This window comes from Melanaphis sacchari, unplaced genomic scaffold, assembly GCF_002803265.2.
Source record: "Melanaphis sacchari strain LSU unplaced genomic scaffold, SCAv2.0 Contig22_pilon_pilon, whole genome shotgun sequence".
NCBI classification, from domain to species: domain Eukaryota; kingdom Metazoa; phylum Arthropoda; class Insecta; order Hemiptera; family Aphididae; genus Melanaphis; species Melanaphis sacchari.
Genome location: NW_020271107.1, coordinates 1,333,495 through 1,351,488, shown reverse-complemented (window position 1 = coordinate 1,351,488; position 17,994 = coordinate 1,333,495). Strand labels below are relative to the sequence as shown.

General features: G+C 24.4%; 2 protein-coding genes across 3 annotated transcripts; one reads left to right on the top strand and one right to left on the bottom strand.

Annotated features, from left to right (window-relative positions):
- Positions 1–100: 100 nt before the first annotated feature.
- On the bottom strand, positions 101–10,422 carry LOC112594492 (protein flightless-1). The gene is made up of 22 exons (XM_025339297.1): positions 10,404–10,422; positions 10,004–10,126; positions 7,559–7,669; positions 7,097–7,347; positions 5,899–6,060; positions 5,275–5,495; positions 4,964–5,180; positions 4,640–4,881; positions 4,478–4,566; positions 4,182–4,252; positions 3,855–4,104; positions 3,601–3,786; positions 3,352–3,527; positions 3,141–3,279; positions 2,805–2,977; positions 2,484–2,733; positions 2,077–2,405; positions 1,781–2,020; positions 1,592–1,718; positions 1,343–1,525; positions 1,015–1,128; positions 101–408 (listed from the first exon to the last, which is right to left on the bottom strand). The coding sequence occupies exons 2-22, from the start codon at positions 10,064–10,066 to the stop codon at positions 274–276; spliced, it is 3,729 nt and encodes a 1,242-aa protein (XP_025195082.1). The 5' UTR covers positions 10,067–10,126; positions 10,404–10,422; the 3' UTR covers positions 101–273.
- Positions 10,423–11,246: 824 nt separating this feature from the next.
- On the top strand, positions 11,247–17,620 carry LOC112594491 (sphingosine-1-phosphate lyase). Of its 2 annotated transcripts, XM_025339295.1 has the most exons (11): positions 11,247–11,810; positions 12,126–12,297; positions 13,061–13,276; positions 13,344–13,552; positions 13,623–13,859; positions 15,664–15,873; positions 15,968–16,103; positions 16,202–16,304; positions 16,843–16,989; positions 17,303–17,423; positions 17,489–17,587. In XM_025339295.1, exons 2-11 carry the CDS (start codon positions 12,150–12,152, stop codon positions 17,585–17,587), a joined length of 1,626 nt encoding a protein of 541 aa, XP_025195080.1. In that variant the 5' UTR covers positions 11,247–11,810; positions 12,126–12,149. The 2 variants fall into 2 exon arrangements, with proteins under 2 accessions (XP_025195080.1, XP_025195081.1); XM_025339296.1 differs by lacking the exon at positions 11,247–11,810 and having other exon boundaries at positions 12,150–12,297; positions 17,489–17,620.
- The last annotated feature ends 374 nt before the right edge of the window (positions 17,621–17,994 follow it).

Here is a 17,994-nt window from a genome sequence, read left to right as displayed (position 1 = left end):
AAACATAGTTTGACTTTACACGATATTAAAAAAAGGTAATATTTAAAATTTAAAAAAAAAAATTTGAGTCACAAGAGATTGGACTTATATATATTTGTATAATGCATTATTTTATGTTTAATTAATAACATGTTGAAGTTTATGTAAAAATAAAGTATTAATTTACTATGTATACATCTATATGTCAAATATAAAGGAAAAGTCTCTGAAGGGTATTAAATTTTTTTTTACAATCTATAAAAGTTTAATTTAAGTAACAATAAAGTTCCATAACTATTCTGGTGTTTTTTTATGAGAGCTCCAACCATGGAAACATTTTGTAAATCTACGCGATTCCTTGTTTTTCAATGCCAACATTAATTTTCGTGGTTTTTCCGGTTGTTTAACTCTTAGATGTTGTATGTAAACCTGTAAAAAATTGAATGTATTATTATAGAAATGAAAACACAAAATTGTAAAAATATTTTTGTATATTATATAAATACAATGCCATTAATTTTGTATTATTGAATAAGAGAAGATAATTAATCTTATAAATAGATTTAACAACTAATAATTTAAAAAATCTATGATCCATTATTTAATTCAATATGATTGACTACTTGTTAGTTATTAATAATTAATAAAGTCTTTAATAAGATAAGATAAAATAATAATTTATTTGCCAAAAAGAGACAAAAATAAAATCACTTAATAACATTATTCATTTAATAATATTACAAAAGAAATACTAAATAGTTTCTTCCAATTAACCATTGAAGTAAACCTTATGTATGTGCATTAGTTTCTGATCATTTATTTATTTATTAATTATATATCATACGGGCTGAGTCCTTTTTACAAGGATATATAAATTAATATAATTGACAAAATTTAAACATATTATCAAAATTATACATTTTTATATAATATATTAAATCTTTTGCTATTTAATATTCATTATTATAAGCATTCTACAGGGTCACTAAATATTAAACAATATGATTAATTTAATATTGATATAAAATATCTTACCTGAGCAGATTTATAAGCTAATTTTATTTCTACTTCACTGCTTCTAGCACCAAGCCATAAAAATACTTGCTCCCCGTTGTCAAGGATCATTATATCATCATCAGCTAAATCATCCTAAAATTAAAGATTTTTAAATATTTTATTAACTGTACATATAGTAGAAATGATTTGAAATACTTATTATATTCTATTAAAAATAAATAACGTTTTAGTAACTATAAGAATTAAAATAAGAGTTTAATCTTTATACAACAATAATAATAATAATAATAATAAATAGTTAAAGGGTGAGGAGGTGTTTCAAAAATACAAAAATGTTAACATTAACCTGACAAAAATCTGAACATTTTTCTGATATAGTGAAATAACCCTTTTCATTAGAACATCGAAATAATCTTGTAAATTTCATATATTCTGCATCTTGCTCATAAGGCTTTTCACCGCCTAATGCAACCCAGAAAAAGTTATTGGGTTCTTCTCCTTCATTTATTACTTGTAAACTAGTCCATGCCTAATAGTTAAAATAATTTAGTATTAATTTTAATACTCATTTATTATTGATTTTTGTAATACTTGCATCATTAAACATATCATCAGCAATTTCTTCAGCTAATTTTATATCTTCTGGGTCAGTTTTCGATCCAACCCACAAATATACAATTCCATTAGTATCTTCTTGATCAAATTTAACTTTTAAAATATAACTAGAAATTAATAATAAGCAATTAATTGATATAATACAATGATGTAATGTAAATAAGATTACCAAAATGCTGAATTTAAATTTCTCGCATCTGGTTTGATTTCAATAAGCCTTGAATACAGTGCACTACCATTAGATCTTAAATGATAAAGTTGAACTGGTGCTGATTTTATTTTTCTTTTACCAGAATGTATTACAAATTTTCTTTTAAAATGAGACAAAAATTTAATATTTTCTTGTTGTTGATGAGTACGAATTACTTCTAGTTTTTCACCAAGCATAGCCTTAAATTGTTTCTCTAAGCTAAAGTAATAAAATCAGTATTAAAAGAAGAGTTTAAAGAAAAATATTTAAATTACCTAAAAGTAAATGTCAGCCAACCCATATTTGAGGCATCTCTTCCTTGCCAGAAATATACAACACACTGGAAATCTTCTGGTTGACCATCTGAAATATCTTCATTTCCTTCTTCATCATCAACAGGTACCCAATAACGGCATAAAAATACGTAACAATCTTTGCTATAAAATTGTCCTAGTTCATCTTCAGGTAATCTCACAAATTTTTTTCCTTCTAAAACAAATGACTCCATTTGGTCTAAATCATCATTCCAGTCTTGCATCAATTGTAATGCTTCATTAAACAACATTGGTGGCTGACGTGGAGTAAATAATGCTGCTAAATCATGCTTAAAAAAGTAACATAAAACAATAACACATTATTAAGAAGATATCAAAAAAAAAAAATTATTGTTTGCAATGATTACTTTAGTTTCTTGTTTCATAGCCCATTTAGTTAGGTCTGCACCAGTTTTTTGAACAGATTCTGCTGTTCGAGTAAAATCTACGGCAATCACTTCTTCCCACCCAACAAATCTTATTTTGAAAATTTGAGGTTCATTTCCTTCTTGAATTCGCATTGTTAAGGCATAATCTGGACGCTCAATCATAGCAAATAATTCTTGAGAGAGTTTAACAGCAGCTGCTCTCACCAACCGTGTTGATTTTTTTCCAAACCTTCAGTTAAAAATAACAAATAACTTAAATAAATTTAATTAAATATACTTCAATTAATTTAATTGTTTTACCAAACATATAAGTCAGTAGAAGAATCGAGAATATATACATTTTTAGAATTTAAAAGTGAATGTTCTAAAGTATTATGTAATATCTCAACTTGAGGTAATTCTAAGTAGCCCATACCCAATTTAACTTGATATAAACGTGGACATGGTGGTTCAAAGTTTTCATCCACATTAGCCTAATATAAATTAAAATAATATAATAATATATTTTCATCAAAAAATAAAAATATTAATACTAAAGGTTTTAATACAAAGTAGTAATAAAAATGAAATTATAATTTAATTAAAAATAACTACAATTTTAGCTAAGGTGTATTTTATGAAACTAATACTACTTGCTTGTATATCAACAAAAGAGTCAAATGTATCATCCATTTCCAATAAAACCCGAAATTCTTTACTTTCTTCGCCAAATTCTTCAATAAATATTTCTGCACTATTTTTTCTTTCGTTTTTGTTTATTTTTTCAGCCAATAATCTTTTAGAATAATTATTCATACTTTAGATGTAATTTAATAATTTAATATTTTAAAATTTAAACCAATTTTACCTTGCTTTTGATTTAAGCGTGTTTTTTGCTTTAGTACCTTGCCATAAAAAAATTGATAAACCAGCATCTAAAATGAATACATATCCAATGTCCAAAGATGTATAACATAATTTGACAGGTTCTAAATGAACAGAAGTTCCATGAGCATGTACTCTAAACATGCGTGTGAAATAAGTCTATAAATAAATATAAAGAATCATATTATATCATATATTAGAATTACTAATAAATTATAATAAGACAACATACAATATCTTCTACTGTATAAAATCCACTAGCAGTACGACCTCCATCAATATAAACCAACGGTGAATCAAATAATGATAAAAACTCTTCTGATTCTTCACCTAATTCTTCACGTATAGTTCTACATTCAGCTCCCAAAAAATTTCTTAAATTAACAGCATGTATAGCTGCACATGCTCTTTTATCAAGCTGTATATAAATATTTAAAAAATGTATTTAATATTATAACTTATTTCAATGTTTAAAATTTCACTTACAGAAGCATTATCTCCAATCCAGAAAAAAATTTTCCAACATAAACTATCTGATGTAGCATTAACAGTTGTATGCAGAACAATATAACAATCTCCTCTATACAGTTTACCATAAGCTACTTCATCAACCAAGTTTGGCAAAAAATTTTCTATTTCCCAAACACTAAGACCAGGAAGTCTACCAGTTCCTTCTTCAAATAATTCACCATAATCAACTGCAGGCTTTTCTAATCCTTCATCCCATCTTTTAGGTCTAAAAAATATTTATAAGAATAAACTGACTATGAAACACAATTTATTTAAAATAATAAAACAAATATTTTAAATTACTTTAATGACTCTGCTTTTATACTATCATCAAAAGTTTCATTGTTTTTATCATTTGCTATGTCTTGCATACCCTGTAAAATATAAATTATCAACTGTGCTTCAAGCTAAAATGTGTATTGTAAACATTTTTTTTTTTTTTTTAAATAATAATTCTAAGAAATTAGTATTAAATAGAATGATCTTAAATAGTCAATTTCAAAAAATAAATATTACAATACAAGATAAATTAATAAATTCCAAAGACAATATATAGTCATCAAAGTTATATTGAAAAATAAAATTATATATTCAAATACTTTGAGAATTTTTGCTTGTTTTTCTTCTTCATGATCCCTTTTGCTTCTACGTAATCTTAATTTACGAGCAATTGGATCACGGGTAGAAGCTTGAAAATAAATAACATAATTAATTAATACATTAAATATTAAACATAATTACACCAGTTTAAAAAAACTTACCTTGAGATGGCTGTATAGAATTTGGAACTACAGCTCCAGCAAGTCTTAATTGGTTTTGTAGAGAAAAATCAATGTTATAAAATTGTAATCCATCAGTTGCAGTAGAAGTAGGTTTTGGTGGCATTATTAAATTTGGATTATTACTTAAATCAAGGACTTCTATGTCTTTTAATAAGTGAATCGTATCAGGTAAAGTAATTAATTTATTAGAGCCAAGTAAGAGTTTTTTTAAGCTTCCACATCTACAATAAAAAAAGGAAAAATCATTATTTCATAAAAAGTATATTACATTTATTTTAAGGAAAAAATTATAAAATTACTCACCTACATAAACCTTCTGGAATCATTTCTAACAAATTTCCACACGCAGAAAAAACTTCCATTGCAGATAATTTGCCGATTCCAGAAGGAATACCATCAAAATCAAGTTTATTGTAGTTTACATATAACCGTTTGAGTGATGATAGCTTACAAAGTGAAGCTGGTAAAGATGTCAATTCATTGTCTGAAAGTTGAAGAACTTCAAGTTCCTGCCAAACCTCTAAAAAAAAAATTATTAATAAGAGAATACTCTTAAAACTTTATGATTAAAAACTAAAATTTAATGTATAAAAATTAATGCCTAAAATATATACCTAATGCTAATGAAAGCTCTATGATAAGATTTGATGACAAATTTAATCTTTTTAAATTAGTCAATGTGTAAAGTGCATCTGGTACTTTTGGTAGTTGATTACAGCTCAAATCTAAATCTGTTAGGGATGTCAACGTTTCAAGACTTGGAGGCATATTTGTTAAATTTCGGTGAGTATTGCGCATATGTAGCGTTGTTAAATTTTTCATAGATGGTAATTGTCTAGAATATATAACAATACATGATTTAAAATAATGTTATTTCTTCACAATTTACAGTAACTACAATAAATGTATAATTAAAAATATTTATACAGCAAAAATTATTTAGTAAAATCTTCAATTTAAAATAATATGATTTTTAATTAAATAATATTTTATTAATAATATTATAAACAGAGTTATTTTAAAATATTTTATAGAAAACAATTAATTTCTTACAACATTTCTTAAAAAACCAAATAATTTAGAGGTGTAATATTTTCAATGAGAATATTAACTTGTATGTAATCCAAAAATGTAATACTTAAAACTTTCTGTACAATATTTTTAGAATTGTTAGTTATTTAAAGTAAATTATTTTATAAAATATAATTATTATAATTTTAAAAATGATAAATATTTACCTTAACTGAAAATGGTCTAATGGATTATGATTTAACATTAATGTCTGCAAATTTGTTAATCTCCTCATTTGTGGTGGGAGTGTTTGTAATTCATTATTGCTTAAATCTAATGACAATAAATCTGTCAGATGAACAAATAATTGATTAGGAATGGAACTTATCCTAAAAAAAAAAAAAAAAAACCTTAATAAAAATTATTGTTAATTATACAAATATAAAATATAATCTTTAATCTGAAGCCAATAGATGTTGAAATAGTATTCCATTTTTGATACTGTGTTTAAAATATTTTCCGATTGTTATCTTAATGGCATATTTAAAGAGCAAAAAATTGTTAAGACTTACAAAATGCCATTATAACTAAATTCTACTAACTTCCTATATCTACTATTTTTCCCTATTAATCATTAAAAAAAAAAAAAAATAAATATTTAAAAAGTCACTTATTTAGAAAATTAAACTTTCTAAGTTTTAGCATGTTCTTGCTCTATACAAGTACATAACATGTTCTAAAATACAAACTTCATTAATTTAATATTTTTAAAAAGCTTTAATATTTTTAATAAAGATCATTAATTAATTGTAACTATCTATATAAAAATTCTAAAAAAATTTATTAATGCTGCAAAATCTATAAAACAAAGTGATTAAAGATCAAGAAAATTTTAATTATATGAGATAATAAAAAATATTTTTAAATATTTTTAGTTTGTATTAGTAGGTCTAAAGCCTATATACGATAAGTGGTCAACTTGCAAGTTGCTTACCACATGTGACTCGCATCTTTTTTGTAAATATTAAATTTTACTAAATATTATTATAAATTTTAATTTTTTAAGTATTATTTCATAAAAAATTATCAAATTATATAAAATGGATATATAAACATTTTGGCTTTTAGTATCATAGTATTTGATTTATGTGGTCCACAAAATCTATTAATGTTGACCCTTCTTGCTATATACTATGGTAGCACCTACGGCTCCTTAATATGCAATTAGCAGCTCTTTTGAAAATTTATCAGTTTATCAATTTATCGAGACAATAGTATACCCCTAAAAGGTTGTTTAACCTGTGTGACTCTCTGGACTATGGTTTAGTAACTTTTTAAAAAAATGGCCCTTTCCTATGAAAAGTTTACCGACTCCTGGTCTAGAGTAAGAGTAAGTATAACAACAGTTTAAATTTTAAATATTACCTATTATGAGAAAGATTTAACACTAGAAGACTTGAAGATGATTCTAAACCATCTGGTATTCTAGTTAATCGGTTATGGCTTAAATCCAAAGTTGTCAATTCAGTTGTTGTTTGATTATTGTAAAAAAGTTCTTGAGGTATACCAGAACTCTTAATGCAATTATGACGAGCAATTAATGACCTCAATGAGCATAGTTCTGTAAGTTCTCCATATAATCTTTCAATATTATTATGTGCAATTGACAAATGCTCCTAAATTATAAATAAATAAATTACTAATTTAAATATTATGATATTGAGTTTACTGAAAATAAGTTACAAATTTACAATTTGCTAACATATAGTGTCAAACAAAAATATTTTATTTATTACACAAGTCAAATAACAAAAACTTATATATATATATATATATACAAGCAAAGTATAAAAAATATTTATGTATATTAATATAATAAATACATACTAATTTTCCAAGTTTTCCAATTTCTTCTGGAATTTCATGTAATTTTACTCTATTTAAATTCAGCCATTGAACACTTGACATTGACATAACAGCAGAAGGAAATTTTGATGACTAAAAAAAAAGTTAATTTTTAATTGAGGAATAAGACTAGTATAATTAAAACATGATTTATTACAATTTTTTAAGAGTCGAGATAGACAAAATATTAATTGATAGATACATAAGACATATACTTAAAGGGTTAAATAAAGGCAGTTTTAATGCAATTTTGGGTAAAGAATAAAATTTTAAAATTTTAAATATCTCTAAATACTAATTCAAAGTAATTATCTAAACAATGGAACTATATTAGTATCATTGTTAATTGTTGCTACAATATTTAACATAGTATCTTAGACTAAGTTTTGGCATGAAAATAAAACATTTATGCTACAGCCAATGATTATAGTAAAAAACCAATAATACAGTAGAACCTCATTAGATTGACTTCACTTAATCTTAACAGTCATTCAAGGCTGTTTTGATGTTTATCTTAAAATAAAATCTAGCCAGCAAACACAACTTCTGTAATCTAACCAATGAATCAAGGCGGCATCTATAAAGCTAAGCGTTTATAAATAAAGAAACTTTAAAATTAAATTTTGTATCTTGAGAAACCAGGTGCCAGTAAAGAAGATAGAAGTGGATTAACATGTTATAGAATCTCAAAGATTACGTGTTTAATTCATGTTATAAAATTTTGCATCTGCTATTAACGATAAAACACAATCATTTTGATAAACTTTTAATAAATAAAGAGATTAAGCCAGATACTAGATTGGAAACACATTCCGTTAAGGTGATAAAAAATAAGTTTCATTGAGTTGTGGCTAGAAGTAGATGAAGATGATCTAGGTTATCACATTTTAATTAAGAATGCTCTAAAAGGGATGGAGTGATGTACATTATTACCCCAAATCCATAACTTACAAAATTAAAAACCATCCAAACACGGTCATAAATATTTTGAAAATAACAACAATGAAAACATATCTGCATTTTATAAACATTAGAGGTGTCGATATAATTTAATATAGAAATTAATGAGAAAGGAAGACAACAAAAAATCAGCAATTTCCTCAAATCTGTATGATAATTTTATAGAGCCTAATGCTATGTAAGCATGTTGTATATTATAATACATATTCTTAAATCTACAATACAGGTTTTCAGATTACTTTGTTTAATGTGGAGTTTCATTAAGCCACATAACCTAGAGAACCAATTAGTCTTATGAGGTTCTACTATATTTGTTTATTTTTTTTTTTTAATAATACAAAAACATTATTGATTAAAAATTCATTATATTTTTGTTTTAAAAACTAAATTAAATTTTTTAATTCTTAGCGGAATATGATGAATTTATTGAATTAAATAAGGAAAAATTAGATATTTTTTTCAAAGGTACTTCCTGATTGCAAATTAGATAAAACTATTTGATACTTTTAAGGTATCAAAATTCTGAGTATTACTTGAAATAATTGTGAAAAATAGAAATTTTAATGTAAAATTAGTATTTGATAAGATCAACTTTGTTTTTTGATGTAACTAAAATATTTTGATGCTATATGAGTTATTTATAGACATTTTTACATTTTAGATTTTTTTTTTTTAATTTCAATAAAAAATTAAATACAAGGTTCCTCATACATTATTCTAAATATATACTAATTTAAAAGTATTCAAAATATTTAACATGTTACAAATTTATAGTAAAAAATAAGTATAATTCCACCAACATATATTCTTAAATATATAAGAAATTGATAATTAATTAATACATAATGATTTTCTTATTTTGTTGCAATTCATACACAAATAATCATTGAGATATTTGAAATTTTTATACATAAATATCAATTTTTTTTTGCTGGACCCAATTAGTGGTTTTTGTAACAATTTAAACATAGTATTAATACAATATTAGAAATGCACATAACTCAATTTTTATAGTTTAAGATTAATTACAACGTTCATCATAAGTAGTTAATATTATAATCACTAACCAATAAACCTAAAAAAATACATTTATACAATGTTTTTTATTTCATATATTTTAATTTTAAATTTGGAAGAAATTATATATTTTACTTTTAAGCAAAAAATAACAATTTTAAATTTTTTTCATAATTCAAAAAAATTATTTGTGAAGATTTGTAATTTTACTAACCTAACTGATATAGTTTATTTCTTATTTAAGACTTATGAACTAAACACTTTGTAGATTTATTACTTAATTTAATATGATTACAATTGAAAAATCTTGCATGCTCACACAAAATTAATACATTTTCACACTTTATAAAAATATTATAATAAAAACTAACTACATGAATGACCAAAAATTAGTGTAAAAATCTGTATAAATAAATGTAATAACGGAACAAAACAATATAATTTACTTACTTTAAAATCATTGTTACTGAAATCTACACCTCGTACAAAAGGCAATACTCCAGTATTTGCCATTATAATATTGTGTGATGTTGTTGGTAAAATAAACAATAGTATAGAACCGTATTTATTGTTCTACATAAATTTATTTCACATAATTTATACTTTTATTAGTAATAATAATAGAAAAAATGTTTGCCAACTAATTAGTCAATGACTAAGAAACATAAATATCGAGTGAACTTTAATATTAAAATACTGAGATTGAATTTATAGTACGGTGAATAACAATAAAATAATAAAATAATTTAATTATACATTCCATTATAGTTTCAGTATTTTCAACAATGAATTACATTTTATTCAATATTCATAACAGTTATACTCAGTATTGAAAACACTTAGTACTTACTAATTACTACATAATACGCTCAATTACTCATCATTACTTATTCATTAATAATCATTTGTAAAGAACATTTTTATTAATCATTATACAGCTATTTAACTCTTAATCTTTAAAAATCAGCTATTATAGTACTAATTTTAATTATTTATTATTATTATTATTATTACCGTGTCCTGATTTTTACCTGTTATCACTACTTGTTCCGTTCTGGAGTTTTGATAACCCACAAATGGGTACTATGAGAACGAGGAGATGCATGATAGGACTAGTGGTCACACTGTCGTATTACTTTTTCAAGGTCATATTTCGTTCTCCCATTAGATTAAATGTTAAAGAAAAAAATTAACTATAGGTAAACAGGTATAATGTATTAATGTGTATTACGATATTTTATTACATGTCTACACACTAAACACGGTGCTTATGAAATGTAGACCTAGGTGGTTAGACAGTTAGGTGTAGAACACTAGATGCGGGCAGACAAACGTTGTTACTTGTGAACTTGTGATTACTTGATCACTTCCTATTATATATTTAAATATGTTCAAAAAGGTAGACGACGTAGTGTGCTGACAGACACAGACAATAGTACCATATTATTGTAGGCTGGCTTTTAGGTGTTATATTTACTAACGATAATTACAATAATCATTTGTAAACATACTACATTCAAATTTCATATAATAATTATGTGCGTACAGGCGTTACAGTCGCACTAGAGAACCTTGAATTTTTTTTCTGTCAAGGCACTTTTGTATTTATAATACAAATTAATAGCGACCTAATACACAGTTAAATGTGTATTGACTGTGAGTCACCGTAGTACACCTCAACCACAGAATATAACCTACTCACCGACCAACGACAAGTGTGTTCCACTTACTATGGTACACCCGCACTGGCGCACTGCACGTCTGTACAACTCAATCGGCTTATAGGCTATTTCCTGTCACTTTCCCCCTGATTCCTTCTTCCCTATTGGTTTTCGTAACATGGCCCAATACCCGTCGGCCTTCATATTCTCACATGGATCCTCGCGCGTACTATATACACTAGACATCAGTATAACATATATATTATATATATGACGATTAACGGTTCACAGTTCCACATCCACAAGTCACACGCATTTAGTGCACGTTAATGACCGTTCGACATGTAACTATGTGCACTTCATAATATCATGTTAATGTATTATTCTGACAATAATCGAGGAAATGCCATAAATTATCTGTTGCGATTGTGCCGACTATAAATTTGAATGTTCAATGATTATAAAATTAATCAAATTATAATATAATTATACAAAAACAAACATTGTGCAACGTCTGTGGTCTATATCGTAATATATTATGGTTCAATGACGATTTGTTTAACTTAAAATACCGTCATCAAATATAATATACCGAAGTGAGTATTTTTAGTTTTTTAACGTTGAATGTTATTTAAAAAAAAAAAAAATGCTTAATCATGACATTTTAGAAAATTTATAAGATCTTATCATCACGTTTGTATTCAAATTCTTTATTATACTTTATTTAGTACTTAATTACCAACTATTAATAATTCGCCATTTTATTATTGTACCAATAAGAATAAAATTATGCTTTAGAATTAATGAATATTAAATTAATCAAAGTTGTTGACTAAAGTTATGACATAAAAAATACTTGTCATTTTAACCAATTAATATTTTATACCTATTTTTTTTCACCATTTTTATAGATCATTCCAATTATTGAGTTTAATATGGATTTGGTTAACAATAGCATTTTGTTAACTAAAAATTCAGTTAATAATTTGTTTGGACAACGGGAACCTTGGCAAGTTGCTTCTATCACAGCTTCCAGTATATTAACATCTTATTGGCTATGGAATTTTTTATGTCAAGATGAAAGCAAGTTTCTTTTATTTTAAATTAGAAAATCAAAATACTAATCATACTAAAAGTTTTAAAGTAATCCCTAATCTTAAAATTGAATTATATATTGCTAAAATAATTTTAGTATTTCATTACATTTTCTCACTTCTGATTTCTAAACAAACAATTATTTCATTTCTTATAGGTGGTTTATACCTACCTAATAAAATTAACTATCAAATCTAGACTTACAAAGCTTAAGTAAAAAGATATTATTTTTTAAGGTATTCACAAATAAATACAAATTGATTGTATTATTGTAAAGCCCTAGAAAATGACTATAATTTTACCAGATGTTTCCAAAAATTAAGTAGTAGCTATTAATACAAATACGTTGTTATTGGTTTATAATTTTTTATTTTTTAAACTATTTATGTTATTTTACCCATTATTAGATTTTATATTTTAAATACTGTAGATATCTATATTTTGTATTCTTTTTTTGAATTGAATCATTGTTGTAAAAAGTGTGTAATTTATATACAGCTATAAAAATATAAGGTGATTCATTAAATATTATCGCCATGTTTATTAGAGTTTAAGATTTTTAAAAATATATTATAAAACAATTTTAATGTTCACATAAATTCTTTATTTTTTTAATAGTGTATTAGTAGTTACCAGTTACATACAACTATTTGAACAGCAAAAATACTTCTAATATTTTTGTAAAATCTATTTATATAACATTTTTCTACTTACTAAATAATCATATACATTTTCTGACTACATTTTTTAGGTTTGTATAACAGATTTAAAAAATTTACATTTACGCAAATTAAAAAAATACCAAAATTCAAAAAACAAGTCGAAGAAGAAACTAAAAAAATTTCTGACCTTTTTGAAAATGAAGTTATTGAAAATACCAAGAGTGAAAAATACATTGTTGAACTCCCATCACAAGGAATTCCTCGAGATGAATTAATTAAAACTGTAAATAGGTATTTAGATCTTGGTAAGATATAGTTTTTTTTTTTTTCTAAATTCATATGCATTATTTACAAAGTTTACTTTTTTTTTAGGTAAATATAAATGGAAAGAGGGGTTTATTTCTGGTGCTATTTATTATTATGATGAAGAACTAATTAAGTTGCTTACTGAAGTATATGGTTTGGCTTCTTATACAAATCCTCTGCACTCAGATATATTTCCAGGAATTTGTAAAATGGAAGCAGAAGTTGTACGTTTAGTTGTAAATCTATTTCATGGGGATTCCAATGCTTGTGGAACAGTATGTTATAACAAAAAAAATAAAAAAAATAGATTAATAATCATTAATTTTATTATTTATTTTACTTAAGATGACTAGTGGTGGAACAGAATCAATTATAATGGCATGTAAATCTTATAGAGATTTTGGAAAAAGTGAACGCGGTATTAAAAAAGGTGAAATAATAGTTCCACGATCGGTACATCCTGCATTTGATAAAGCTGCTGCTTATTTTGGCATTAAAATTGTACACATTGAATTATATCCTGATACTTATGCAGTTAATTTAAAAAAAATGGAAAATGCAATAACAAAGAATACATTGCTGGTAAGCTAATTATATATTATTACATATTTTAAACATACAAATTAAAAAAAAAAATTAAACGGATGTGTAATTAATTTAACTGGTGGAGCTTTTGTTAATTAGGCTTTGACAAATAAGTAGGTGAAGTTAGAATAACCTTTAAAGTTTTGATTTAAAATGTATTCAGAAAAATAGTAGTATTGTAACCTATTGTGTTCTATTAAACATAAGAAATGAATGGGGTAGTGGTCAGGCAATACTTGTTGTATATTAATTATTATAATGCCTCACCCCTACAAAGCAATTGGTTTAAAATTAAAATCAATAAATTATTAACAAAATGAATAAATGCCTAGGTGTTTTTGTTCAATAGTTATGGGCCTCTTTATACTTTTCAAGGTAATCATTATTTTCCAAAACGACTTGTATTTTTAATTTTAAATTATAAATTCTTATATTTTACACTTAATAATGTACATTTATTTATATAAATTTAATAAATATCACTATAATATAAACATTAAAATAATGATATATTTTAATACAGTGGTATTCAACTGATGAGTCACATAATATTTATAATTGGGTTGCGATAAGTCTTTTTTTTTAATAAAATTTAAGTTTATTAGATGAAATATATGTCAAAACGAAACAGTCTTGAAATTAAAGATGATATAGAGATGCACTAGTCAAATTAGCCAAGATGGAATTTATTATCTGAAAACACTCAAGGACAAATATCAGATTAAATTTTTTGTATCGTATTTTATTCTATTATATTTTTTCATATGCATTCTATACATTTTCAATTCATAATTATTTAATATTGTACCTACTAAAATATAATTTTTATCTATTCAGTTAAAATATTACTACTATAAAGCATTAAGCAATTGTAGCTTTTTTTTGTTTTTCTACAAAGCTTAACTGAGTCACAAAAAATACAAGCCCAAAAACTTGGGTTGCGAGTCCAAAACGGTTGAAGACCACTAATTTAATACATATCTAATAGTGATGACATTTTTTTGACTTTGAAACTTAACTTATAAATTAAATATTAGTAAATTGAATACATTTTTGAAGAATTTACAATATTTAATATATAGCAATTTTTCATTGAGTTTTTTATTTTTTATTTTATTGATTATAAGAATTACAATCTGTGGCAGTGTTTCACAATAAACGTCTTTTTAAATAAAAAACAACAATGACATGAAAGCTTGAATAGGAAGAAACCCACTAGCCCCATACCTACAATATTACTCAATAATTGTTTTTTTTCTTATGACTGACCCAAAGTATTACAATAACACAAGATCTAATAGGTCGTGAGGCCAGTCCCTGTTTAGATGATGAGTGATGTTGTTTGGGATAGTTGTGGAAGACATTTGATGAATTGATGGATTAGAGTAGTCTTTTAGTTTGTTTTAAAATGTTTTGTAATGTTTATTTGTTGTTGGAGGTCTTTATGAAGATCTTGATTTTTTTGTACCAGAGAGCATTTACAATAATTTTTAGAGCTATTGATTGAAATTATTGTAATGGTCTAATATTAGAGTTATAAAAGATTTATTAATAATTTAAAATTAATATAAATGCCAATTCTTAATTTATAAATACTTATAGAACTTGGTAAATTACCTTATTGAAACTCATAAAACATAATACACATAATACAATTATTTTTAATAAATATATTATATAGCACAAAAAATGAAGGGGATTGTAACAAAATTTTAGTTTTAATTAATTATTTTGTTAAATATAAATATAAACATAAAGTATATTATTATTTATTATACATAACCATGTATGATACTTACAGCTAGTCGGATCATTTCCTAATTTCCCATATGGAACATCTGATGATATAGAAGCAATATCAGCTTTAGGTCTTAAGTATAATGTCCCAGTCCACGTTGATTGTTGTTTAGGTGGTTTCATTGCAGCATTTATGCCACAAGCAGGTTTTCCACTACCTCCATTTGATTTTATTTTACCTGGTGTTACAAGTATATCTGCTGATACACACAAGGTACTTTTTTAATGCTTTAATTATTTATTTCTAAATCAAAATAATGTACTAAATAAATTTATTTTAAATTTCATCATACTTAATCACATATAAGTATGGATATGCACCCAAAGGTTCTTCAGTAATATTGTATTCTGATAAAAAATATAGACATAACCAATATTATGTGTGCACAGAATGGCCTGGTGGTCATTATGGTTCACCAACTATAGGCGGATCAAGATCTGGGGGTAATAATATTTGTTTAAATTTATAACAATTTCAAAAAATTATGAAATTAAATGCATAATTTTATTTCTATATTGTACATGATACTGTAATTTTTAAGGTATAATTGCTGCATGCTGGGCCACTTTAATGTATTTTGGTATGAATGGCTATATTACTTCAACAAAAGAAGTTATGGACACTAAAATATTTATTGAAGAACAGTAAGTGTTTTATCAATAATCACATTTTAGAAACATTTGATTATCAAATACTATGTAATATCTTTTTATAGTAAATTTTTTTTAGCATATCTATTACCCAAAGTTTCTTGACTAAAACTAGATTAATTACTAATATGTCATCCACAGAACATTATTATCTTATTTCTTTTAGTGTTCACCATGCTAGAAATTAAAAATAATATGTATATTTTTTTTTTTCATTAAACTTAAAAACAGTTGTTCAACATTTTATTTTGTGTAAATTTAAACATTGAACTGAGAATAAATTATAATATTTACCATGATTTAATTTAATAATATATATTATCAGGTTTAAATTTAATTTAAATTTATAATTTTGAGCACTAGTCTAAAGACATAATAAGAAAAATATTACTAAGTAGGTTATTATTCGTCACATTAAAATTAATTATGGGACAATAATTTATAAAATGATTGAATGAGTTTTCCATTTTCAAACTTGTATAATTTATTGACATAAATACTTGAAAATATTAAATTATTATTTTATTTACAGATTACGTAGTATGAAGGGTATTTTCATTTTTGGAAAGCCTACTACATCTGTGATAGCAATTGGTTCAAATGATTTTAATATTTATCGATTATCTGATGCATTAAATGCCAGAGGTTGGAATTTAAATACTTTACAATTTCCAATTGGGTAAGGTTTAGTTGATTACAATAATCATATTGTTTAAGTATTAAAGTTTAAACCAGATTAAAGAATAATATATAGTATATATGTATATAAAATGATAATTTTATTCAGGGCAATAACTTTTTTGGCTAGATTACATTAGATTGAATTTGAACTTTAGTTTACAAACTATCAATACCTACTTAAACATTTATTTAAACTATTCAAACTTTTAATTCTATTGCAAAATTTTCAATTCAATCCAAATGTAATCTAGCCAATATCTTCGATGTTACCTTAAAAAATGATCTCTCTGTTTAATAACATATATTTATAGGATTCATATTTGTATTACACATTTACATTCAAAACCTGGTGTAGCTTCATTATTTATTGAAGATTTAAAACTAGAATTAATTGAAATATTAAAAACTCCTAATGTTCAACTTTCTGGAAAAGTAAGTTAATTATTTAATCAAATAAAAGATTTTTTTTTTTAATTTTAAGTATTTTGATTTTATAGATGGCTATGTATGGAATGTCTGCCACATTGCCGGATAGAACAATAGTTGGTGATATCACAAGATATTTTATAGATGCTATGTATTATACTCCAAAATAATAAATTCTACATGTTGATATAAGCGTAATAAATTATTTTAATAATTATTAAATATTTCAAATTTAATTTGTTAAATAATTTTTTATCATTTATATTTTTGGTATTAAAAACTAATTGAATAAAAAATTATGCATGTTTGTTAATACATGTATTTAATATAAAAATTGTAATTTTTTATTTAACGTTGGCTGTTTTATGATATTTTAATTTTTTGCAAGTTACATGTGTATAATTTAAAAAATTCTAAGCATTGCAAAATATTAAAACATTGTAATATATTTTATGATTCCAACTTTAAAATTTGATTCTAATTAAAGCCTGTCTATATATTTTTACCAATTAAGTAGCTATAATTCTGAGAATAAGAATTAAAAATAAATCGATTTCAAAACAATAATTTTGAACAA

What these genes read in the sequence shown, in the direction of transcription:
- LOC112594492 (XM_025339297.1), bottom strand. Translation starts at nt 10,066, where the DNA reads ATGGCAAATACTGGAGTATTGCCTTTTGTACGAGGTGTAGATTTCAGT. An exon ending in ACTCTTTTGTTGATATACAA is followed by an intron (nt 2,978 to 3,140) that starts GCAAGTAGTATT and finishes AATTTATATTAG; the next exon opens with GCTAATGTGGATGAAAACTT. An exon ending in CTATGAAACAAGAAACTAAA is followed by an intron (nt 2,406 to 2,483) that starts GTAATCATTGCA and finishes TACTTTTTTAAG; the next exon opens with CATGATTTAGCAGCATTATT.
- LOC112594491 (XM_025339296.1), top strand. Translation starts at nt 12,150, where the DNA reads ATGGATTTGGTTAACAATAGCATTTTGTTAACTAAAAATTCAGTTAAT. An exon ending in AAATAGGTATTTAGATCTTG is followed by an intron (nt 13,277 to 13,343) that starts GTAAGATATAGT and finishes CTTTTTTTTTAG; the next exon opens with GTAAATATAAATGGAAAGAG. An exon ending in ACTTTACAATTTCCAATTGG is followed by an intron (nt 16,990 to 17,302) that starts GTAAGGTTTAGT and finishes ATATATTTATAG; the next exon opens with GATTCATATTTGTATTACAC.